Source organism: Acipenser ruthenus, chromosome 22 (assembly GCF_902713425.1).
Source record: "Acipenser ruthenus chromosome 22, fAciRut3.2 maternal haplotype, whole genome shotgun sequence".
Classification (NCBI taxonomy): Eukaryota; Metazoa; Chordata; class Actinopteri; order Acipenseriformes; family Acipenseridae; genus Acipenser; species Acipenser ruthenus.
Window position 1 is genome coordinate 26,618,737 of NC_081210.1, and position 26,063 is coordinate 26,644,799.

General features: G+C 39.8%; 1 protein-coding gene across 6 annotated transcripts; it reads right to left on the minus strand.

Annotated features, from left to right (window-relative positions):
• LOC131699472 (protein Shroom1-like) lies at positions 1-23,010 on the minus strand. Of its 6 annotated transcripts, XM_058996293.1 has the most exons (9): positions 22,791-23,010; positions 12,386-12,524; positions 8,236-10,984; positions 7,918-7,970; positions 6,694-7,356; positions 4,738-5,337; positions 4,134-4,266; positions 2,995-3,267; positions 1-1,824 (listed from the first exon to the last, which is right to left on the minus strand). In XM_058996293.1, exons 3-9 carry the CDS (start codon positions 10,789-10,791, stop codon positions 1,567-1,569), a joined length of 4,536 nt encoding a protein of 1,511 aa, XP_058852276.1. In that variant the 5' UTR covers positions 10,792-10,984; positions 12,386-12,524; positions 22,791-23,010; the 3' UTR covers positions 1-1,566. The 6 variants fall into 6 exon arrangements, with proteins under 6 accessions (XP_058852276.1, XP_058852278.1, XP_058852274.1 ...); XM_058996295.1 differs by lacking the exon at positions 12,386-12,524 and having other exon boundaries at positions 2,995-3,264; positions 22,882-23,010; XM_058996291.1 differs by lacking the exon at positions 12,386-12,524 and having other exon boundaries at positions 22,882-23,010.
• Between the last annotated feature and the right edge of the window lie 3,053 nt (positions 23,011-26,063).

Here is a 26,063-nt window from a genome sequence, read left to right on the forward strand (position 1 = left end):
TTTTAAGCAATCTGAACTCAAGGACTTTATTTATAGGTATACATAAATGTATGTAACCGCTGTTCAAAAACATAGTTACATCCATATGTTACAGGGATTCATAAACCCAGCATCACGAGGGTTCAGACAAACAGCAGCTGAATGATTAGAACACAGCTGAAGTGCATTTAGGAAGACGAATATGAATACACTTTCACAATGTTTCCAAAATCTTTTTTTGTGTGTCCTATAAATATGCATGCAAATCTTCAAAAGAGGAAAGCAAACAGGTCTCCCTGGCTGGGAAAATCAAGTTTAATGTATCTGTATTAACAAAGGACATTCTTAAATGCATAGTATACAGTTTTGTTTGTTCACAGAAATATCTCAAGTGCTTTACAAGGCAAGTGTGACTGCAGCTGGCCAACTGCCAGTTGTGCCAGTTGGCCACAACTGGCACAACTGGATCCGTGTGGACATATTGTGTTGTCCACACCGATCCAGGATGAAACCATAAACACTCAGTGAATACAGTTCTCTGGCAAGTCTCAAGATTGGACCTGGGTCTCGGAGGCAAAGCAGGTGTCTTTTACATTGACAGGCCATCCAGACCAATGCAGACATGGATAAACAAGGATGGTAATAAAAAATATGCACACCTCAAAGAACACAGTGGTTCAAATTCACTTAAATTCACACATTCACAGAGAACTAAACTAAATAAAAAACAATAAAATACTGTATATACAACACTGCATACTTATTTTACAAAATACATAAGCAACGGTAAAATATGAAATAAAAAAAATGTCTGCTTTCTTATGCTCCCCATGTTGAGTTTGTTGTTTGTGTTTTTGATTCAGAATATAAACTGATGCATACGATTACAGAGCTTAAAAGCCTTGGAATTAGTGAATATAACGATTACGATTCCATCATTTCATACGGCAGGATTAAACAGTTAACAGTTTATTATTCAGATCGTAGTTTATAAAAGCGATCTTCGTTTCCTGCAGCATCACTTGGATAAACTGTGTTACTGGGCAGATTTTCATGATTATTCCAAACAGTGCAAGCTCATTTTAAGGTAAGACTCCTATAACTAATTTTATCTGTGAGGTGGGAATTGAAACAAGTATTAAAAAAAAAACACCCTTGACTTTAACAAGATTAATGTGTGGTGATGTGTTTTGAGTTACGTAGTAAACCCCAATTTTGTATAAATAATTCCCACAGACATTATTGTGCAGAATATCTGTGGTGCAAGATACTACCTAACGAGACTGAAATGATTTTAATGTAGTTTAAACAGTAATGCACTTTGTTTGCATTGTAGGTATTTTGAAAACAGCGTGCCCTTGTGTCACCTTTCCCAGACGATTCCCTCAAAGCTATCGGGATCTGTGATCACTAGTAGACAAAAACATAGAAAGGGCCAACAAAACGAAACCACTCAAATTCTCGTATTTCTACACCCAAACCCAAGCACCCAATGTTAGCTTTCTTATTGTATATGTGGTTGAGCATGAATAAGTGAACCACTGCCACAGCTCAATATTACGCTGCAGCGGCGCGGACGCAGGTTGCTCATTTAGGAGGGATGCTGTTCTGAAGACTCTCAAGCTGTTCTTCACTGACCCGAACCCTCTCGTCAAGGTCTCTCTGCTCAATTAATAAGGACGCCTTTACTTTGACAAAGTGCTTATAGTCCTGGAGCTGCTGCTGGCTCAGATGCTTCAAGAGGATCTCTGAAACAACGCGCTCCCTTCGAAGCAGGTTTTCCTTCAAGTCCTTTGCGTCTTCATGCTGTCTGCACAGCAGCCTGTGCCTTTCATTCAGGGATTGCTAACAAACAAAAAGGAGAAACAAAAGAGGGATAACAACGTGTTTTATAGATGAATACCAAAATTAGAATTTGATCATTTCTAGATTTATACCAAAAGTTCACAAGCAAACAATATGATTTTGTTTTAAAGGATTTCACTGTCAATTATGAAATGTTTGTCAGCATATGTTCGCGGTACCCAAGAAAACACAATTCACTTAAAAAAATATATCTTTCTGGGCTCAGTTATAACATCCTACTGCTGTATGTAACAGCACGAGGGATGCCAATGTGGTTCAGTAAGCAGGTTTCAAAGAGGGAGAAGGTTTGTGCTGAAAGATCAAACTACATTTAAGCAATTTAAACATCATCAGATGTCATCAAGACCTGTTTTCTGGTGAAGGTCACAAATGGCAAAACTATGAAAGAGTGTAGTGACTATACACCAAGTGTAAAATTGAACATGCATATAGAACGCTGTACCTTTATATATAAACACAGGCATTTGTTTTTTGGAACCTTCAATGTACCTCTGTGAGAGAAGCCTGGAGAAATTTGCGTGAGAACGGATCCCCTGGGAAGATGCTGTCCTAGTTTTCCTTTCGCCAATTATACATTTTATTTTCAAAGACACCACAAAGGCACCGCATTTGAAAGAACGCTGCCTAAAAGGGTTGGAGTAGGGTACTTTCAAAAGGGTAAGGGCAAATAAATTGTGGACTACAATGTGTTTCTAAACCAGTACATGCAGACGACTTCATAGGGGAAAGGATTATTGTACGATATTTGATGCATGTGTTATGTTCAATTACAGTTTAAGACAAAGAGCAGCGCATTTTCTTAATGCCATTCACAAGAATTATTATTATCAGTAGTAGTAGTAGTAGTAGTATTTTTGCTTTATTAAAAAAAAAACTAACAAAACGCTTATCAGTGAACACAAACAAAATGTCATTTCTGCGTGATCTCCTATGCTGTCATCAGGTGTAATTTAGAAGTCCTCCTGTGTTGAAACTAAGGCACTGCAAGTCACTGAATAAACTGACATCTCTTGTTAATTTTCCTGTAAACTGTACCTAGAGCATGTATTCTAAATCTTTCCGATGGCCTAAATGAATACAACTAGGTGTCTCGTATTCAAGTATTCAGAGCACTGGCCCATGTGCATTGAACCGGAAACGAAAGCCCACCTTGTCCTCTGGGTCTGTGGCTTGGTTCACTTGGCTCAGAGCGTTCTCCACCCTGGCCAGCCGGGAGGAGAGGCAGAGCAGCAGGTTGACCACCTTCTCCAGGTCCCCGATGAACAGCGTGTACCTCTCGTACTCAATGGGTCTGCAGCTGTTCCTGACCGCTGTCTCCACAGAGACGCCCAGCACACTGTTCCTCTGGAGATCAGCCCCGAGCTCCTCCTTCTGCTCCTCGAGGCACTGCAGCTTCCACTTGATATTCACAATCAGCGCCTTCTGAGAAGAACAGTGACTGTAAAGACGGACCCATTTGTGCATTTCTGTGAGTGGCGCAGGTCTCAGAATTGCAGTTCTGAAACAAGTGTTCTAGCAAACGTCCATTTTTGTTTTATTTTAAAACAAGAGATCTGCTACAACATTAGGTTGTGTAGTACCAGACAAGCATCTGGAATCAAGAATGATTTGCAAACAGAGATTTGTGGTATAGTCATCATGTATTGTATACGAGAACATACGTTTCTTTTCCAATTGTTAGTTACAATCACTAAGTTGCAGGAAGTCTCTGGTTCAGTTAATTTAACCCTTTCACATACCCATAGGTCACACTTAAGGATCCATTTATTAGACATCTACTGTATAAATGTGTAATTAAAGGTTTGGACAATTATTGACAGGGATTATCTGTTAATTGCATTTTCAATACACACAACTGTACACATGTGTAAATCTTCATATCATATTAGAAAAAGAGGCAGCTACAATGGTGTTCTTGCTGCAACTCCTTCCATTTTTTATGCTTGCCAGGCGGCACTGCGGTCTACACCAAAATCTCATTATTTAAAAAAATAAATAAATGTATTACAAAACTGTTTTTAGCCACCAGGTGGCACTTGGTCATAATATTGGATTTTCTTTGGAGATCTCTATGATCCAATTTGTCTTTCTCAACCAATAAATCACCATATCCTGGTTTGTTCTTGCTTCTCTGTGTTTCTAAAAGACTATTAATAAAGTCAACCCAGGGCAATGTAACTAGTCCCTTCTCTAAATCATGATGTTACACAGGATGTGATTTGCTGGCAAACGGGATTACTTTACTGGACAGTACTGAGGTTAACAATTTGAAGCTGGAGCTAACTTACTTTCTTCTCTGTTACGTCACTGGGATCTCCTTGGGCGTCCTGGGTTGTTTTCTGTTCTTCACTTGTATTGGCCAGTAGTTCTGTCCCAGGGGTGTCAAGGGGGATTGAATCAGACTTCTCAGGGTTTTCATCGCTTCAAGAAAAATGTATAACTGTTATAGATCTGGACTGTATTTGAAGAATATCCAGTATGGTTCCATGAGGACAGGCAGGCAGATGATATGTTATAAACTTACTGCAGAGATAGACTGTGTTGAGCTTTATGCTTCTTTAACTTTCCTTGTATTTGTCAACTCTCCTCCACAATGAAAGCCTTGCTTAAAATAGATCTGGATTTCTTTTTTCTTTACACAGAATATAAACATATTAAAAACAGTGAAACTTTCTTGCAAAACAAATCTAGTATGGCACAGCTACTCCCAAAATAAAATCTGTTTATTGTACTGATAAACTATAAAAGCATAAAGGACATGACCAAACACACTTTTCCATTGAAGTCATGATGAAACCGGCCTTGTATCCGGGTAACTTCAGTTAAATCAGATTCTGTTTGCTAGACAGTAGCAATCTTTCTTTGAACTCTTAAAATAAATAAATGAATTACCTTTCCTTCGACTGCCGCCTTGCTTCCTTCCTCTTGTAATATTCCTCCGTCAGCAACGTGTCATCTGACAAAAGCTGTTCCATCAGCTTCAAAGTTGTTTTCCTGTTGGATTCTGGGACCAGGACTTCAGCCAGGGACAGATCCTTGGCGACTATTGCTGTAGCCAGCTCCTCCCATCTCTGCTCCACTGCCAATTTGGAGGGGGGTTTGGTGAGGGAGGGATTGTGTGGCCCTGTCTTATCTTCCATCTCATTTTCTGGTTTTGCTTTGTTTGTAATGCTGTTATCCTGAACAGGTTCCCCCGCTGGGGCTGTTAAGGGGACAACCGATGACATCTCCCCAGTCGGGGGCACTGGCAGTTGGGTGGCAGAGTCCTTTGCATTGGTACTACTGTTCAATGGTGGCTTTGCTCCTTCGCTGCGTCCCTCAGTTGCTGCGCTCTCTGCATGCTTTGCAGGGGAGGATGTGCTCGATTCAGTCCTGACTCCACTGTCGCTGGCAGGAGAGGATGCCTGAGTGGAATCCCAATACAAACAGTCCTGGTGGGGATCCCCCACACTGCCTGATTCCAAGCACTGCACTGGATGAGTTGTCTTCAACCTAGAGAAGCAACAACAACAGCAGATATACTGATGAAAAAGAAAGTGCATTTAAGAAAGAACATTCTATTTCTTACCCTACATGAAGAGCAGTACCATCTGCCAAAAATAAACAGGTAGTTATGTATTCAGCTTGTGCACAATAAAAACGAATGTGGAGTGAGCTTTAACTTGAGATTTCATCATTCCTGTATGTACTCTCATCCAGAACTCTGCTGCCCGCCTAGTGTTCTCTCTGCCTCGCTTCGCCCACGCTACTCCACTACACCGCTCGCTCCACTGGCTCCCGATCACCGCTCACATCCAGTTCAAGACTCTTTTACTAGCCTACAGCTGTCTTGACCAGACTGCACCCAGCTACCTCCAGACCCTCATCTCTCCCTATACCCCCACTCGACCTCTCCGCTCCGCCTGCACTAAAAGACTGGCTCTACCTCCGCTACGCTCCCCTGCCTCCAGAGCCCGCTCCTTCTCCACCCTTGCTCCGCAGTGGTGGAATGACCTTCCTACAGATGTCAGGACTGCCCAGTCCCTGACCACATTCCGGCGCCTCCTTAAGACTCACCTCTTCAAACAGCACCTGTAGAACTCCTCTGTTTGTATCCTGGGACACTATCACCCTTCATTTAAATGTGCTTTATTTTGCTCTTATCTGCCCCCTATTTTACTGCATTTAATCCTGTACTTCAGAATACTGTAATCTGCCAAGTGTTTAACCTGTAGTATTTTGTATTTAATCATATCCTGATGTAACTATCACTATTTAATCATATCCTGATGTAACTATCACTATTATCTGCTGTATTATTGAATTGTGGTTTGTCACACTTGAACAAAAGTTACTGTATTTCTTGCTCTTATTGTATTACTTGTATTGTAACACTTGAAATGTATTTGCTTACGATTGTAAGTCGCCCTGGATAAGGGCGTCTGCTAAGAAATAAATAATAATAATAATAATAATAATAATAATAATAATAATAATAATAATAATAATAATAATAATACTGAGCTGATCAGGACAAAAGGTAAGGAAACAGCATGGAAGTCATTTTATAATTATTATTTTTTTAATATTACCATTATGCCTTGAAGAGACGGCTTTCCAAAGTTTTGGTGTAACATTAACTACTACTACTACTACTACCACATGCCTGGCACAGATTCTTCAGCTAAAATTCCAACATTCTTAATGGAATATAGGGGCTTGCATAATTCTAATATATGTCAATTTTAATGCTTACTTTCCTGACAACCCCCACTGAGATCCACAACAGTCGCTCAATAGAACTTTGTATAATCTCTTAACACAGGTGGCAGTGGGCTCCACTCCTATGCATGATCACAGTTACTGTACCTGCCCCTTGGTTCATTCTCATCGGGTCCCTTCTCAGACCTTGTATGCAGGAGTTCAGTCGATGATGGTCCTGTGTTCGCCAAGCCAGGTTCAATCTCGGGAAGCTCCATGCAATCAAGTGACTGTGGTGAGGGATGATCGTTGAAGAACACACTGTCTGCCATAGGGGCTTTGCATGAAAGACCAGAATGGAGTGATCCAGACACAGGGGGCCCCAAGGGAGAGCTCCCCTGGGGCGGGGAGGGGGTCTTGCATGGTACACCCTGAAAGCTGAGGGTCTTCAAGGCATTTGGGTGTCTTTCAAAAGCACTGGATGCTTTAACCGGCTCCGGCTCCTCCTTGCTCCTTGGTTCAATCAAGTCTTTCTTAAAAGGAGGCACTTCACTTTCGGATTTCCTGGTCGTTTCCGGTACCTTTGCCCTGCTGCTTTGGTTTTTCTGTTCCCATCCCAAACTCTTCCGAGGTTGTCTGGGCATCTCTCTGCTCTGTATTTGGTCAAGCTGTTCAGAGCTTTTGCTCAGTACCGCGGGCCCAGAGACTGCGGAGATGCCAAGCTCCTCCATAGACTTTCCCCTTCTTTCACTCACAGTTCGGACTTGGTGTTCTTCCCGGCTGGTGTCCACAGGTTTTTTTACAATATCTCCTCCGTTCTTCTGTTGGTGGCTGAAATGAATTACTGTATATGATAAACCCGACTCATTTCACAGATGCATTAGATAAGCTTAATCAGTCAGATCTGTGCCCAGTTTGTGTGGCTGGATAGAGAGACACAATGTAAATATTTATACAAATGGATATGTAAATAATCCAAAAAAGTGTTTTTGCTTTCACGGCTTTTCAAAGCCAGTTATTATTTTAATTCATTTCTATTGGATCATTCCTGCTTAAGAAGACCAATGAGGGTTGCTCAACCACTTTTTTTGTTTGTTTGTTTGAAAGCCTATGTAACAAGCTTTAAAATGATCCAAACATTACTTGTCTACATTTGAGAACCTCTGGTTTAGGTCACCCCTGACTTGTAGACAAAGGTTGTCAAAATGGTCATTTTTCAGACCAGCTGGGCATGCGATAAGCAGCTCTTCCATTCCACTTGAAGTGGAACGACCCTATTACTTCAAAGCCCTGTGGATGTTTTTGAAGCAAACTTCTCTGCTGGTCGACTTATTTGACTAACAAATGCTGTTCTATTTTAACCTTGCATCACACAGGGTGTGCCATACTCACCTGTAGCTGGTACTGTCCAGGAGAGGTGAAGTATCAGGTGTGTTCTTGTCAATCTAGAAGTAAAGATATAAAGAATATAACACAAATACAGTATTTTCCAGTACTACTTAGCAGTCTAGAATATGCATCCGGTCTATTTAGTTATTTATTAATGATTGTTTTAATGCTATCAGCTGGTTCAGTAGTAATCTACATTACTAGTAAGGTATCATCGGTATTCCATTATTAGAGCTAATTTTGAGCTCTTGCCTCCCTTCACTTATCACTTAGCTTATTCTTCTTATTAAAAATATATTAATTTCAGTTGTACACACAAACCTGAACTGGCGAAGACGAAGACTTTGATCTTGCCCTCCATCCGTTTCTCTCCGGTTGGTCAAGCAGACTTTCCATGGAGGCTGATTTGCCAGGAGCTTGCGTGGCAGATTGTCTTCTATTGGGCTGGTTTTGGGATTCGATGGACTGGAAGCCTGGTGAGCGTGCATATCGAATGGAGCTCGAGGAAGAATCCAGCACTCTTCCTGCAGAAAGAGGTCTAGGCCTCTTCTGTTTCTGGGTGCCACTCCCTGTAGAGGAAGTCACCCCCCAGTCTGTGAGCCTCCCAGGTGTGGAGAGCCTCTGAGGGTTTTGAGAAGGCACTTGTTGGGGACCAGCGGGTTTCTGCCCGCTTTTGCGTTCCATGTACTCAACGAGCGCATTATGCTGGATCTGCTTCAGCTCATTCTTCGAGATGCTTGATACCGAAAGGGTTCGTCCTCTTTTTTCAAACACCTTTCTCCTGGAAGCCACTGTGCCCTGCTCGTTAAAATCCTCCTGGGACGGCTCTTCTTCATTCCCTGCAGGACGATGCCCTGACTGGCCGTGTAAATCCTCCAGCTGATTGAGCCTCTCGGGTTCAGAGTAGCACAGTTTCTTTTGCTCTGGTTTTAGTCGCTTTCTCGCTCCAATACGTGCTGGCTGGGGTTGAGAATCTTGGAGCTTTTTTTCTTCCTTCTTACCCTTGGCTTCTGGTCCTGCGTGCACAGGGTTGTCATTTCCAATGTCCGAGGCACTGGATAGAGAGCTTGCCCTAGAGTGTATCACGGAGGGTCTCACTGATGGTTTTTGCTTAATCCTGTGGGGCCAACTAAGCTGAAGGTCTTTCCTCTTGAAAGAGGTCTCCCGTAGGACCTTGGTCTGAGCATCTTTTAATTTTTCTTTGTAATATTTGTTGTACGAGTCGTCCACAGAAGAGCCTGAGCTACAGAGAGTGTCGCCCTGGTCCTGGTTTTCATCCTCAGCTCCTTCAGACAGACGGAAGCTCCTGGAAATGGGATGGGCCGGCTCGACCACAGATGCTTCTTTGTGCTTTGAGAAGGGGCCACTGCTCTGTCTTGCCGATTTCCAATTTCCCAGCTCGTTTTCATTTCTGGTTTTGTACGTGAAGGCACCACCACTCTCCCCAGTTAAATGGTAAAGCATAGGAGTCATTTCTTTGTTGATCTTATCATTGGCTACATCACCCAAAGGCTGCCGTTTCCCCCTGTCCCCGTTGTTACTAATGAACCCCACACACCGAGCAGAGCTCCCATCCTTGCTGGTTACGGGCTCCTTCTGTTTGGGAGGGTCACTTTCCTCGGGTCCGCAGTAAAAAATATGATGGCTGTTGCTGTGGTGCCGGCGAAATTCATAGCCAATCTCTCGACTCTGAGCCTTCGGGTTTGGCTCTGGGACTTCTGAGCTATGAGACCGAGGCACCTTTGATATTCTCGGGGGTGACGTTTGTGATGAGCTATGCGCACTTCCATTGCTGTAGCCTTGATCTCCGTTCCAAGCCTGCATGCTCTGGCTTTCATTGTAAACCTTCAGGCCATGTACACCTGGGATCTCATAACTGCTCTGCCGTTTATGTTGAGATTGATTTGGAAGATCGTTCCTGAAATTAAATGACACCTCTTTGTTTTTCAAATGTCCATGATCCTCTTTTGAACGGCCCTTACTCTCCCTTGCATTAACACCAGAAAGACTATCCTTAAGACTGGGTTCTGAAGGTTTACATACGCCAGTAACAAAATAATATTGCCCTTTGTGTTGGATGTTTCCATTAACCATGTTCTGGGTTGCTTGCGTCGAGTTCCTTGACTGCGAACTGGTCTGTTCAAACGCCTGGGCTGAGAGAGGACTCCGCTGTTGCTTTTCTGAACTGCTGGCCGCACTCCCAGTGTTATTCCTTAAACATTCCTGCCGGATAAATGACGGAGGTGATCTGCTTAAAATATTTGTGAAATTTTTCATTTCCAGCTTTTGGGAGGAGGCCTGATCTGCACCCTCGCAGCGGACATAGTCCTTGACAGGCAAGATCTGGTTTGCCTGAGATACCTTCCGAGCAGAGCCAGGTTTACAATAGACAATATCAGGACTAGAAACTGTCCGAGTCCTCTGCTGCAGCTGTCCCTCAGGACCCTGACACAGCTTGGTATTTTCCAGGTTTCTGATTGTTAAAAAACTATCCATGCGTGCCGGTGGTTGTGGAGGTTCCTTGTAACCCTGATTGGTGGCAGACTGGGTATTAAAGTCCTGATGGCATTGCATGTTGAATGTTTCCATCGATTTGTAAAGATGATCCATGCCTTTGGGGTCAGGGTTTAAAACATTAGGGTTAAAGACTGCTCTCACGTACTTATGGTCAACATACTGCAAGCTGTGAGAGTGCATTTCCTCAGGCAGACATGGAGAGGAGTAGTCTGGAGCATTGGAGCCCCCTGAGAAAGAGCTGTAGGCGGAATCTCCTTTGCCATGATGGTGGGTAAACTGGTCAATGCTGCTGGTGGACCTTGCAGGAGAAATCCTGCTACTAGACTGGCAGTTCAGGGGGTTCTGATCCAGATTGTTCATGCTTCCAAATGGAAAGTCATGATCGAAGGATTGGTTTTCAGCGAAAGAAAGAGGTTGCTGTTTGTTCCAGAATGGATAGCAGTGGTGTCTTCTTGCAGAACTGAAGTCCCTCTTCTCCTAGCACTGTCATGTTCTGTCCTTATCTTCAGCATATATCACACATTTTAAACACACGCCTCTTCCTTTCTTCTGCCTGTATAATATCAAAGACAGAAGAAAATAACCGTTACTTAAAAAAAATCACATTGTGGATGTCCTTTTATTCTACATTAAGAATATCAAGATTCAATTTCAGTGCCAAATTCCAAATAATATCTCAGAGCAGGATCACCTGCTTTAATAAGCCTTCAAGCTGTGGTTGTCTAAAATAGATAAAAATGTATGGAATGCTGTGTTGGTCGGGGAATCAATCTTTTTGGATTAGACAGATCAGTAGAGCTCAAGCTCCAGCAGGGGCTTATCAGTTCTGAGGCTGAAACGCACCCCACCCCCCCCCCCACAACCCCCACCCCCCCAATAAACTTCTGTGAAAAACTGCTGGATATGTAAAAAATGCATTCCAGAGTAATAAGCAGTCATCAGTGAAGAAACATATACACAGTGTGATTAATGAGCTGTAGTTTAGCGCAAGGTAGCTGGACTTATAAATGTTTAAACTAATCATAAGTAACGTTCATAATGGTGTTTGAAAACAAGCATGGTTTCTATTACACCCCACCCCAGTAAGACAGAACAATGTCAAATTATGTTTATGCAAGAAAGAGTAGGTGGTTTTAGGAAGATTAAAAAAACAGCTGAGATTTCTATCTTCACGGTATCACCCTGATCACCCAGCATTTTCTGCCTAGATGTGCGTGTCACTGTGCCACACATTTCAACACACGTGCAAGGAGAAAGCAATCTCTATCTGCTTGTCAGATACAAGCTGCATGAGGTGTATGCAGTGGAGTGGAAACTGCAGCAGAAGATGACAAATGCACAGAGCAGGTGACCCTAACATAGGTGGAAAGTTAATCTGCTGGCTGCTGACAGACACAGCTCAGAAGAGACTAAGCTTCTAATTTAAAAAAGAAAAAAATATGTTTGAGAATACTTTGCACAGATATCATTATGTCATTTTCCATGAACAAGAAACTGAATGCATTAAAACCTGTACTCTTCCACAACTTGGAGACACATTTCTTCAAACGGTTTGAACTGTCAAAACAACTAAAGAATTTATGGTGGTGTCTGTGCAATTATCTTTAATAAGAAAACTATTCACATATATCTACAAATGTTAAAAAGGATAAAGCACAAACAATTACTTCACTCGGCTATGTAAAGACAAGCACAGCTGTTGTTTCTAATCGGGAAAAAAAACATACTTGCTGAGCCATTCAAAGTTACAATATTAACCAATTTCCAGGGTGCACACTGGAGTAAAAACAAAGCTTTGACAAACAGGGTCCTTACAGTTTTTTAAACTTTTCTTGTGCACAAGTTAATAAAATGAATCCACTCTTGGACACACTATTAAGATATACTAATATATTAAAGCTGGTTTTACAGTACTGTTTTTTTAAGCTTTTCGATACAAAGAGTGAGAACTCACCGGCAAGCCTTGCGAGAGACAAGTGGAAACTACAGTGGCAAGCCTGTGACGTCTGCCCTCACATGTACAAAGAAAGCTGCAGAAGGCATATTTCACTGCTGATGCTGTTGTCTGAACAAAAAAGCCTTGCATTCCTGGCCTGCTTCAAAAGAAAGACAGACCTAGTATTATTCATTGAAGGCCAGGGTATAGATGGAGACCAGCCAAGCAGCAGGGACTGAAGCCCCAGCCTTGAGATTTACAAAGAGATGTAGTTAAAGACACAGGAGCCTCTTTCGGTCGCTGGGTCATTAATGGAAACAACACCACTGCCGTTTCCTCAGGTAATGGCAAACATGCCATCTGAATTCCAGATTGGTCTAAAGAAAAAATACCAGTAAGAAATAGCTTAACATCCTCAGTGGTTCTGCCTCAATCAAATAAAAAAAAAAAATTCTGCTGTTTGGGAAAACGCTAATCCATTTTCACTTTGTATAACAACATCTTGTAACAAAAGTCATCTTGTGCCTTGATTTAAGGTTCTGGCCCAAGCCCTGTAATACACTTTATGTGAAACGGACGACCATGTTGACAATGAACTATAAATTGCAGTAAACTCTCATGAAGTTGTTTTCAGCTTGCAACAGTTCAATAAATGTGGCAAATCAAAAGTTTTACAGTAATACCCTGCCTTCATAATGATTTTTGCAAATCTTTTCGGTTTCTCTTGGTCCTAAAACAATGCTGAGATGCCTTTTAGAAAACGCTGGATTGCAACTGTTTCAATCTGGAGGTGTTCAAGTTCAAAGAAGCCTTATCACCAGGCTCATTAAGAATTCAGGAGTGCGTTTCAACATTTTCCATTTCCCCCGCACAGCCCTGATGTGTTTCACAGCAGGAGAAAACAAGCCTGGGACTTTCTCTCAGTATATTCGCAATGGAATGAAAATAAACATAAACAAATCAGATTCTGCATTCACCATTACATGATCATATTGGCCTGCCCTTGAATACAGTACGTGCTATTCCCACTATCCCAGGTGAAATTTAAAACCACATTATTCGATTTTAAGGGATCAAATGTATCTAAAAATAGGATCACAAGAGTTTTTCACCTGAGACTCACACATGTATGAGAGATGTTGGCTTTCATAACCTTGGTACACATGGTCATCCCATATAAGGATCGAAACAAAGCCTGTTAAACATCTTTAATGATAGTGGGAACATGTAGAGAATGCAGAGAATGTAGCTAATGCTATTAAGATCGTGGTTTTAAAGCACTGGTTACAACTCACTGAATCATTGATTAAGTAAACTGGGAAAATCTGTCTCTAGTCTGGCATCACATGCCTGGGAACTTGAGAGCAGTGGAACTAATTTAAACAGATCCTCATCGTCACCCGGTTTGACTGTTTATTTAGGCATTGCTATCATCGATCGAAACTGCAATAGCCTGTGCAATGTGACCTTTGCCCAGGTTTGCACACCCTTAGACAATAATCAAATGAGCCAATAATATTATTCACAAAATATACAGTGCAAACTGAATGGAAAACCTTTTTTTTTGTTTTTTTAAGCACTCTGCTGTCTAGGGTTCTTTTGATTGTAACACAACAAACAACAAGAAGGCTAAACTCCTGCTATCACCGCTGGCCTTACAATCTGTTTGGAATTTTAATTCTTTAAAAATGTGCTCTTTTTGTTACTGGAAACCTCAGCAACATTTGTGCCAAAAAAGCGAAGGATACATGTTAGTTCATCTGAGAGCCGATCCATGTAAAATGATGCCTTTGTGCTCCTAAGCTGCTGGGTGTGTTAAGCAGCCACATGGAATGTCATTTCTGCGTAGAAAGCAGGTCTTGGCTTTCTTACAGCACACAGCTCTGTGACAAGCCATGCATATCAGCCAGGAAGGTACTGTTGTCATTGCAATGGTTTTTTTTGTTTGAAAAGGGTTGTGGGTGTTAATTAGATCACTGCTGTTCATTATGTTTTACATGCAAAATACAATAAACCGTCATCAGTACAGTGGTGCAATATACAAATACTGTATTATTTCCAACATACGATAAAAATGTAAAATATTGATAATTCATTATATATTCAGTTCACACAGACACACCATATAATTGATGTGCTAAACTTACTTTCTAATCACTCTGTATATACTGCAGACTTTTGGTAGTTTCAAAAACCCTGTAATACATATTTAGTATATTTTATTATATTAGACACACTTTTTTAAATATGTCTTGCTAGTAAAAATTCACACTGTAACAGTAAAGTTATATCTATTAAAAGCATGGCAGGCTTTTTTGCACATCCGGCACACAGCACTCCACTCAGTGAAATCAGGATCAAACAATAAGAGATTTAGCATTATGTTCATCCTTTAACTAAACGCACCAAAACAAGCTACTTGTGTATTTGTCCGTTTCTTCCAAAAATGGTAAATGCAGCTAGAAAGAAATCAATTGAAGAATCATAAAAGTAGGAGACGAGTGTAATGAAGTCACAGGACATGTTTCTACTCACATAAACTTGCGCTCCATGCAAGAAAATGATTAGAAATTCTTATCTAGCATATAACTACACTGTAAAACAGCCTAGATTAAGCATTCAGTCACCCTGGCAAAGCAAGACAAAGTAAAACATTAATAGAGCTAGCCACAGACCAAATATCTGTCTATTTAGTAAGAGTCATACCAGCTTTCCAGCTTTTACAGGATATTACTTTGAACATCTGGTACAAAGTTACCAGCACTGAATGGGCAGCTCAAGTAAACATACAGTGCCCTCCAAGACCCCTTGTGTGCATTACTGATGGTCTGGAATACAGTGCTTCCTCCACAGATCTATGACCAAAAAACAGCTGGTGATACGCCAGAGGAATGCACCATAAACCTCTCTAGTTCTTGTACTCTGTAATAAGGTTCAAGTTGGTGTTGTGCTGAAACAAGGGCCCTTGTTAAAGATTAGTCCTGTTTTTGTCACAGATTTCTACAGTTTTGTTTAAACCGTTTTAATATGTTAAGTGATTTTAATCCATTTAAGTTTTTCCCGGTTTCCTTTGTTTGTTCTGTTCACAACCTTTTGGGACTACACTTCATGAACGGAAATACTGTCTGTAGTTCTGAAAACTTGTGCGCATTGGTCCAATGAAAATGTATCTTATTTTGTTGATTTATTTGTTTACTTAACCAGGAAATGTACCCATTAAGACCAGGGCCTTGTTTACAAGGGGGTCCTGGAAAACAATACCCAGACAATTACAAGTACAAGCAACACAATATAAACATGTGTGCTTCAAACTTCATCAACAGCACACAGAGATCAAAGAACACAATAAACAGGACAGGTATCTGTTTGTTAATGTGGAGTGAAGGAGAAGCATTGGCAGGAGGTTCCAAGCAATACCCAAATACGATCTAACCAGGGAAAGAAAAATGATCAAATTCCATCTTCATACTACGGTGGAAACTATGTATTCTAAACATGAATAAATAAATAAATAAATAAATAAATAAATAAATATGCACAATGTTTTGGTTGCATTCTTAAAGATCTGGTTACCTAGTATACTGATGAGTGATGTGGTTTCTAATCGCCCTGTACATCACATACATTTTAATGTACGGTGTTTCAAGCTGCTAGATCTACTGTAAGGGCATTTGTTTTAGTGCTAATTACAAACTGCCTTCTCAGTAACCCTGAGGCGTCTAAAGCAACAACAGGCAGTGGGAATGGAAATCTGGTTTGAATACACAGGCAATAAAAAAGGTCATTCAATGTCAACTGAGCGAAAGAATAGCAAAGTTTTACAAAGTCCTCCTCCACTACCTGCACTTGAAATAAAGCAGGCTGCTCTCATGAATAGGTATAATAGGTGCATACTGTACACCTTTACTGATGAAGTCCAAAATTAATGGTAACTAATGAAACTCCTAAAATTAGCCTTTGTTATCTACTTATATTAAAAGATACCGTAAATTGAACTTGCTTGTACTAAAAGGTGATTTTTGTTATCACTTGCTTTGTGTAGTACTTTAGCACGGCGCTTTAATTTAATAGCATAAACTGCAAGTAGCAATTAGATTAATACATAGTTAACAAGTTTGGATTACCTTTTAATCCTGCCTAATACTCGGTTCAATTATTCCATTGCAAAGCAAAGCATTCTGCTGCACACGGTCTCAAACATATAGTTAAAAACAAGATGTTTATATGAAGTATTTCTAAAGATAAAAATAATTGTGGTTAACCAGTCCCGGTTTTATTATGGCCCTATATAATTATAAGACTGACAATCCCATCCCTGCACACATACCAAGAACGCAATTCACACGACATTCAGTCAAGGAATCCTTTGCCATATCACTACACCTAACAGGACTGGAGACATGAAGTGTGTTTGATCACATCTAATAAACCGCAGGGTTGGCCAACACACACCCAATGAAACCCTGTGCCACGAGTCAAAACCCGTAAAACAGGCATTTAGAACCTTAATCATTAGGCAAGATTTCAGTCTGTGGCTGATGTTCTGCCCTGGTGATAAAATAAAGTGTTTCCTTTTACGTCATCGAACCCATGCTTTACTTGAATACCGGGATCGTAACGCACTGGCAACTAAATCCACCCCATGCAACCGTTGAGTTGCAAAGCAACACCTGACAGAGAGAGAGGCCAGTGCTTGTAAATGACACATACTGTTCTCAAGTCACTGCCAGACTTGAAGTGGGTCAGCTATTACCACTAACATTTGTCTTTATTCCATTCTTACAATAGTAAGCAAGGATAAGCTGCTTTCATGTAGCCGATTTTCAGCTTATAAAATCTTTCCAAACGGCAGCAATTTCAGAAAATAAATAACACCAACTTCAAATTACATTGTGTAGCACCTGAAAGAGAAATATTGCAATTAAGCAATAGAGATAACATGCAGAACCACTTCAACCAGCACACTCTTAAATGTACCAAAGTTTGCTCCAATCGTTATAAACCTCGAACAGGTGTGATAAGGTTAACACTGGTACTAATAATTCACTTAGTTCCATACTTTAATACAGCACTGAAAAAGTAGGACAGATTATGCTTCCTCCCTGCAAGGATATCACAGTAAATTTAAAGAATGTATAGCTTATCCCTTGTTATTTTTTTAGCCTGGTGATAATCTATGACCCTGCTTATTAAAGCTTTATAGGCATAATGCAGAGTGGAGAGGAATTTGTGAGCTTTCTGACGTTTTCTCACATGCTCATCAGAAGCAGCACTTGACCTTTAAGTCTATAGTCTGCAGCACACCCAGATCACTAACTCAGCACTATTTGCTGAAAGTGCTGACCATTATGCAGGAATGCTAAAGATTAGGCTCCCAATCTAAAGCAAATAATACCAGTACATACTGTATGATGTCATGCGTATGTGCAAGACAGGAGAGCTACTTATCAGAGTTTGGGGACCAAAAGCAAATATTTGTCTGAATTCTAAACATTCCAGTTGAGCTCCACTGTGGACCATGGTACAAGGACCTGGGTTTTCAAACCGAACAAACCACTCTATTTACACTAAACCTGGTCAATTACTGTAAATAAAGATTAGCACAGGAATGTGGTGTATGGATTTAACATCTGTTTAACATTTGGTAACATTGGTATGTAAGCCTGTAACATGTTGTATTAGTTGGTATGTTTCCATTGTTTCTCTTCTTATTAAAAAAAAGCCAGCTATGTTTTTGTTGTTGTTTTTTTAATTACTTACAAAGAACGAGAGACAACAATGGGACGGACCGTTTTTGTTAAATGGACATCAAACCAGCAATGTAACTGGTAATTTTAATGATCCAAGTTCACCCATTAGTTTTCTAGCATTACATGGACCAGTGTTGGAGAGCCTAGAACTTAAGTGGTCTATCTATATACAATATACCGACTTACCGTGTATGCGTTACCAGGCATTTACACCTCTGAGAACTGCATTGGTCTAGCTGAGGTATTTTCACTGGAGATAATTACATTCTGTTTGGATCATGATCATGAACCTTGTGGTGCTGTTACTCAAAATAATAATGTGACTAAGCACAACATACACAGCTTTAAACTGAACCCACCAGTTTGTGTAATCAGCAGTCTCAAGCCAACAAACAAGCATACTGCCTTATATCCCAGTGAGTTTTACATTACATTACATTGTAATCTGCATTACCTTAAGAATGGGGAAAAAACTCTTAATGAACAGCTCTAAAATTAACCAAGTTTTCCAGTATTCAAGTTTCAAGCTTTACATTAGCTGCATCACATGGTTACAAATCAATATCACCTACTTCGTATACTTACGGGAGTAATCTACACAGAAGCTGGTTCCTCAGTCCTCAGATTTCATGTTACCTTTCATCAATATTCCCTCAATGAGACACTTCAGCCCAGTGTCTCTTAGCAAGCATGCAGCTGCCAACCCTGCACTCAGCAGAAACTACCATTCTTTCCTTGGTCAGGTTAATCGTTGACCAGGGAGATAATAAAATATTTGTTGCTGTTGTTTGCTTTCAGCTTTCCACCAGAGGGTATTGTGAAGCCTGTGCTGCTGATAACAGATCAATGTTATCAGCTCGTAAGCACATCTTAACCCTTTTCATAGGGAACGTGCATTTTATTTTATTTTTTAATAAATAAGATCTATATACATTTTCTTTCATACCTTCCCTCCCTTGGCAATGGGAAATGTGTTAACCCTGGAAACTTTTCCATTCCTGAGGCATGATCTCATCTCTTAAATAAGGTTCGACTCCACCATTGAAACATTTCACTGTCAAACACTGCATATTCTCACAGCTAGGGACCCTGTTAAATAGCTGTGTCTCCATCCAAGCCAGAGCATCAGGGCTCAGCACCAACGCCTGCTGAGTCTTTTATTGGTTTAAACAAGTTGGAGGCACTCGTCCCTAGATTCTGTAGATAAAGCTGCGGGCTTACAATGGCACAGTTGTGTAAGGCAGTGGACAGGATAGGAATCTGGTTTTAAAGCTTTAGCCCCAAAGATAATGGTAATGTTGCATTTGAGAGCCTTTACATTAACCCTGCATAATGGTCCACACTTACAGCACAAGGTTCTCCTAGTAAAACATTTACTGCACTGTGCTTACTTTTCGTTCTACACAGCTGAAGAAGGGCTTTTGTCCGAAACATCTTGAAATAAAAGATATATTTTTAAATTATTTAAACCTTTTGTGTACATGCAAATATATATATATATATATATATATATATATATATATATATATATATATATATATATATATATATATATATATAGACACACACACACATGTGTTTTCAAATATCCACTTAAAGCCAAGCTGAGAACACCAGAACTAAAATGGTGTAGTTCTGTTGTGTAAATCTGTGTTAAATGGTGATGGCTAGTGTCCTAATGCTGTATAGAACACAGCACACTGGGCATTTGATCAGACAGAAATACTTCAAACTCACTTCAAATGTACTGGTATTGGTGCACCCTGCACACGGTAGCACTTTGTAAACTTGAGAGAGCTTGGAAACGGCTGTCCTGCCTCACAGGACCTCAAAGTAAAGCAGTACTGTTCTGCACACTGCAGCATGCCTGGAATTGCAAACACGAGGTCCCCCGTGCTGCGGAAATTCAAAATGTCATTTTAATCACTCTCTGCACCAGAACCTGCCACATGAGTTTAAATTCAACACTGTCCAGCTGTATACAAAACCCAGAATCTCATCCAGTCATCGTGAGTCTAACCCACCCGCTATCTGTTGTCTAGCGTTTTAAGGTTTCTTTAGTTGACTTAAACACATCCAAGATACCAAAATGGTTTAGTGATAACATTAAAATGTCCTCATTTAGTTTTGAATGTTGAAAAATAATAGACACAACCTTTGCACTGAAGCAAAATTTGGCCTTTTGCAGATTCAACAACTTCCATTAAATTATACAGTTCATTACGACTTCTACCCCAGCAGTGTTTGTGAATGTTCATTCTAACGTACTTTACACTTAACTGTAGGTAATTAACTAAACCTACACCGATCATGTCAGTCCGAATGCACTAAAACCACCTTGCAAACCTACCTCAGTGCTGTAGCTTATGTTGGCCCCTTAAACATAGCTAACGTAGCATGTTGCATTACAGAAAGTCTGCTTTAAATGACACATACTGTATACATTTACAGAATGACAGGGAAGACATTCCATGCTTAACCATGAGCTTAATCAGTAACATCTGCCCGACATGGACACACTGCCTATGTCCTGAATCGCTGTTTTAAAGGGGTTTTTTCACCAGTCATTAGCAACAAAGCAATTCTGTTTGTAGACAAACATAAAGAAAGGTCTGAATTGTGCAGACGTTGTTTCTTTATAAAGGGTGTGAACTATGAAGCCTTTCTTTTTACATTTTATTTGCATAGATATGAGTAACGTTCCCCTCATGTCTCCATTACACAATGCCTTTTTTAAGCACAGTATAAATTAAAAATCAGCTTAAATGCAGAAAGAACAATTATTTACTCACAGCACTCAGTTTTAAAGTTAACATTTTATGGCCCTACAGTCAATCATTTAAATTGTTGCTGATGCACAACTGGTCGCCAGGCAACAGCAAAGATGCTAACTGGACTCAATCTATCACGTGTCTTGACACTATCTTCCTGTCAAGCTGATGTGAAAAACAGAAAAGCACAAGACTGTCATCAATTGGAAGCTCTGTTACTTAAACAGAATATAAAATCAAACTTATTTTTTTTAATTTCCTTTACTGTTCCATAGTCTCATTCTATAATTCGTATTTATAGTTTAATTTTGATGATCTAAACAGCGGTGAAATCTCAATACCACCGCCAGGTTTGAGAGGTTCCCAAAGTTTGCCCTGAAGATGGATTTTAAATTACAATCGAAGGTTGTAACAGCGCCAGCGGTGGTTGCATTTAGAGGACAATGCATAAGGTTTCAACCTTGGAGGAGACAAGCAAAGCGGAGGCACGGTGGTGTTTCTGCTCCTGTCGTGACGTAAGCGACAGTGGCTCCGCTGCTGCACAGAGAGGCAGTGTCTGTGCTGCAGCCAGCGAGCGATACAGTTTCAGGGTCAGGACAAAAACTCAGTGTACGGTTTCCTCCGAGACTAGCCAGAACAATAGTGTCGCTTTTTTTTTTTTTTTTCTCCCACTTTAAACATTCAAACGTCATTAGTGTAAATTATTTAACACGCTCTGCATTCTTTAAAATGGGTCTACACCCAGATCCCTGTTTCCCAGGTAACATCTTTTAGATTCATGATCTGTTGAATTCATAAGAATTTGTTCAATTTTAACGTCAGTTGTTGTTATACTTGAGATGTTTTTTATGCTCATTGAAATCGCTTCCTTTACATTGTTTGAGACCATTCTAACTGCCCAAAAAACTTCCCCGTTCCATTCAAATCATGTGACAAAGTGAACCCTTAACCTCCCCCCCCCAAACGGGATATCGATGAAGTTAATTACACATGCTTTCAGAGCCATACCAATGATATAAAAAACACGCTTCTTTGTGTTTGTTTGTTACGATGGAGACAAGTCTGACTACAGTGTGCTCCTGTTTCTTTTACCATCGCATTAGAATTTAGGAATTCTAAATTATAATTGTAGTTTTAATGTTGTTTTTAATGCTGTGAAAAACGGAATTCACAGATACCTGTATCCATAGCCACAGAGGCTGTGGCCATTTATAATATTTAGAAACAGGCCTACTAACACAAACGTAATACATTCAATGGAGTTTATTTGAGTATTCTAAATGTAGCACTATGGTGTTTAATAGTAATGGCGATCATTTATAATATAAAAGTTGTGTAATAAAATGTCAACTTTTTCCTCACTTTGATAATTACCCAAGAGACACCTGACCATATACTTCGACTAGCTATAAAGTATTCTAAATATGATATCATTTAAATTAAAAAGACAACATTGTTTGACATTATGTCACTTGGAAATAGACATTTTTAGACCCCAATCAATACCCATGCTGTCACTTTGTTTCAAATGTACCAGTTTTATTGATGTCTTTATATTAATAATATACGGTACTAGGAAATAATTTGTCAGTAGTTAAATCTTAATTTGCTTTATAAATATGTTGGTGCGTTCTTTGTGTATCGGTTACGCTAATTCATAAAAGTCAGTTAACTAATATATAACAAAAATCATTCTTTGTGTAACTGTGAATTGTACAAATGCAAAACTTTAGCATTCTTCTAATCATATGAAAAAGTAACAGAAACATACCTATACAAATGTACAATAAGAGAACCGTACAAGTTCAACCACCAGAGATAATTAATTTAACCCCGAAACACTCACTTACGTGTTCAGACTAGCAACACAAAAACACCTGACCAATAATTCCGTAAACACACCTGAAGTCTCCACAAACATGTTCCTCTGGTTCCTTTTTCTGTTCGCACAAAATCTCTAATCGGTTTTAATAAAGCACATCTTATTTATTACCTGTACATGTAGCTTGCAGAAGATTCTTTAAAAACTACACAACGAAAAAATTGCCTTTACTTGCTGTTTCTCAGATCAGCTTTCACCACACCTCTCTCAGTATTGAGACTCACGAAAAGGCCAATGAGCGTTGAGATGGGCATGTTTTTTTACAGTCTGCGCGCTGGTGGAGTCTGGAAGAAAAAAAAAAATCTTTCTCTAATCTAGGTTTCCTTATGCAAAACTGTGAGCAGCACACCGAAACCTGGAGGAAATGTTCATTTGCATTTGAACGGCAGGGAGAACCTGTTTGAAACTTTGAAACTACAAATTGACATCTGAGAGAGCATATGAGTAGTGCATGTACAGTAATTATTAATTCCCTGTGGGACTGCCCGTTTTCATGAAGTTCTAGAAGGTCATTAAACAGGTTGTAAAATGACATTTCCTCATGTTTTCATAACGGCTCTCTGTCGGGTGCGGTGCGGGTGGTTGCAGTTTCAGTCTCCCCTCACCCACTACTTTACCGCTAAACACTGCGGAACCGATTTCACGATAACAAAGCCATAGTTATAAAAATAGGCATTGTTACACAACACCTTCAAGGCCCTTTGGAACTAAAGAGAAGCAACTAAAAAAAAAAAGCTTGACTCAAAATCTTATCACCTATATACAATCAGTTTTTGGATTAGCATTCAGAACAACAGAGTACATCTGTCCAGAAACATTCAATGAAACAGGGAGACTGATAGACGCTTGTGATCATGATGCAGCCTTTCACTACACTATTATCAATAGACTGTACATGTTTAACTTAAGCCCATTGCACAGACCTGTATTACAGGAGCTGCTGTGATCTCCACAGGAAAACATCTGCTAGGATTTAACTTTGCATTTTTGGGGGCTGACAGATAGGCCTATCATAGAGGACTCTCTACCCAGCTCACCGTTCTGACACTGCCATAGCAGGAATGGAAATCTGGCACGGTTCCAGCTCACCAGAAACTGTTGCAGAAAGAGGGCTGCTGGGTTCAAGTAAGGCAGTCAGTTTAAATGAATAATGAACTACTATTTTTAAACTGCTGACAGTTTCTGGCTTGACGGACATCAACATCACTGCAGCTGGAAATGGTGTACAAAAAGGGTATCTTTATCAAATATAATTATCTCCAGCATACTGGGAGGGAAAAACGATGGGACAAATGTATCAAGGTCTTTACACCAGAATGCATTTTGCACACAATAGTCTTTCAAAAGAAACCCAGCTATAACATCCAGCTAGCCAGTGGCATATGCTCTAAGCAATAATTTAAGGAGCCACAATGACAAGAAAATTACATTATCATTGACAAGACTGAATATTGGAGACTGCTCTTTGTTTTATGCAAAGACTTTAACAGATACCTCAAACAGTATACTGAATATTTAAATAGAATCTGGTATTTGTTTTTCAGACAAAGATAAATGAAGCACTGTAGTAGTTTCATGTAAATACTGATTACACACACACACACACAAGCACACACGCACGCACACACACACGCACGCACGCACGCACACACCTATACACACACACACACATATACTGAATGGCAAGGGGTGTTCAGTCAGACCTAGACGTTCTGAATAATATTTGTTACACACCCTTCTTTCTACCAATAAACCCATGTTAAATTATAATACCACAGCACAAACCTCATATATATATATATATATATATATATATATATATATATATATATATATATATATATATATATATATATTAGATCAAAGAGCCAGCTGCCCTATGTATGTGTATATATATATATATATATATATATATATATATATATATATATACACGGTCTCAGGTCTTGTTGGGTAGAAAGTGAATGGCACACCTGGTAAAGCAGGAGGATATTTTATAAGGCTGGATTTGCTGGGGTTCCAGCTTTGGAAATGTCAGATGTTATCAAGGTAAAGTTCATCCCAGTCTTAGGTAGGTCATCTAGATAATGCAACTTTATTTCAGTCTATAGGCACCCTGCCAAACCCTAAGTGCTACTGAGCTTTTAATTAACTTTGTTATGAGAGAAAATACTTTGGCTTGACATTTTCAAATTTAATTAACTTCCTTTTTATCATGGAGTGATCTTGAAGGATACTGGGATGGTACATACATAGTATTATTGGGATTTTTGCTGGAGTGGCAACAGTGTACAAAGAGGTTATATGTAGTACAGACAGGAAATGACTGAGTTTCATAAAAGTATAATATTGCATCCATACACATCTACAAATATGGTAAATTCACAGTGAATTAAAGTTGCTTTTTGATGTAATTTAGTAAACATCCTTTATAAAGCCAGGTACTGTATTTGTGGACTTCCTGAAGGGGTGTTGCTACAGCTTAATACCTTCATGTTTGTTTTATATAACAGCTAGGTAATTAGAAACAACATGTGCAAACTCCATTATAATTCGGGATACAAAATGGAGGCAAATGTTTACATTGTTGCATTACTTCTTGAGATGAAAGAGAGCTTGGATATGTTGTTTATAGCCTTCAGCTGCTGCTCGTAGTAACAGGAGCAAGCAGCTTAGCTCAAAGAGTAACTCACTGGCAGGCAGGTTTTAAGACAAGAAGGGCAGAGTGAAGGGAATGTAAGCAAACCGAACTGTCAAAAAGGCCTGATAACGTACTACCATTTTTCATCACATTTTCAGTTAGAAATCAACTTTCCAAGGTCCTTTGGGTGCTTTCACACTGCCGGAACATCAGGCCTTGGAACCATTATGTGTGTAAGAAAACAAAAGGGTAAAATAATCTCACATTAAACTACCCCACACTCTCTAAGCCATCTTTGAAAAACATGAAAATAAAAAATAAAAAGTGTATTATTTATACTCTGTGCTGGAATAGTACAGAATAATCCCACTGCCACTATTCCCTTGTGTGAAAACATTCCACAGATATCTAAAAGTCAACAAAGGAACAAATATTAGGAGAAACAGTTCTGCACCTCTGGTTACAGTTTGAATGTATATTCTACCACAGAAACACACATATAGGATGTACTGCAATGCAACACAATAACGTCAATTTTAATTATCTTTACAGCAGCAGAACTTAGAGAGTAAGTAGCCGGGTTCCTAAAAATATAGCGTTACAAGTCCTCACGTGTGGCTCCAACTGTTTAAATATCATACTTGCAATTTTT

What these genes read in the sequence shown, in the direction of transcription:
- LOC131699472 (XM_058996291.1), bottom strand. Translation starts at nt 10,791, where the DNA reads ATGAACAATCTGGATCAGAACCCCCTGAACTGCCAGTCTAGTAGCAGG. An exon ending in CTGGACAGTACCAGCTACAG is followed by an intron (nt 7,357 to 7,917) that starts GTGAGTATGGCA and finishes AATTCATTTCAG; the next exon opens with CCACCAACAGAAGAACGGAG. An exon ending in GTGACGTAACAGAGAAGAAA is followed by an intron (nt 3,268 to 4,133) that starts GTAAGTTAGCTC and finishes TGTTCTTCTCAG; the next exon opens with AAGGCGCTGATTGTGAATAT.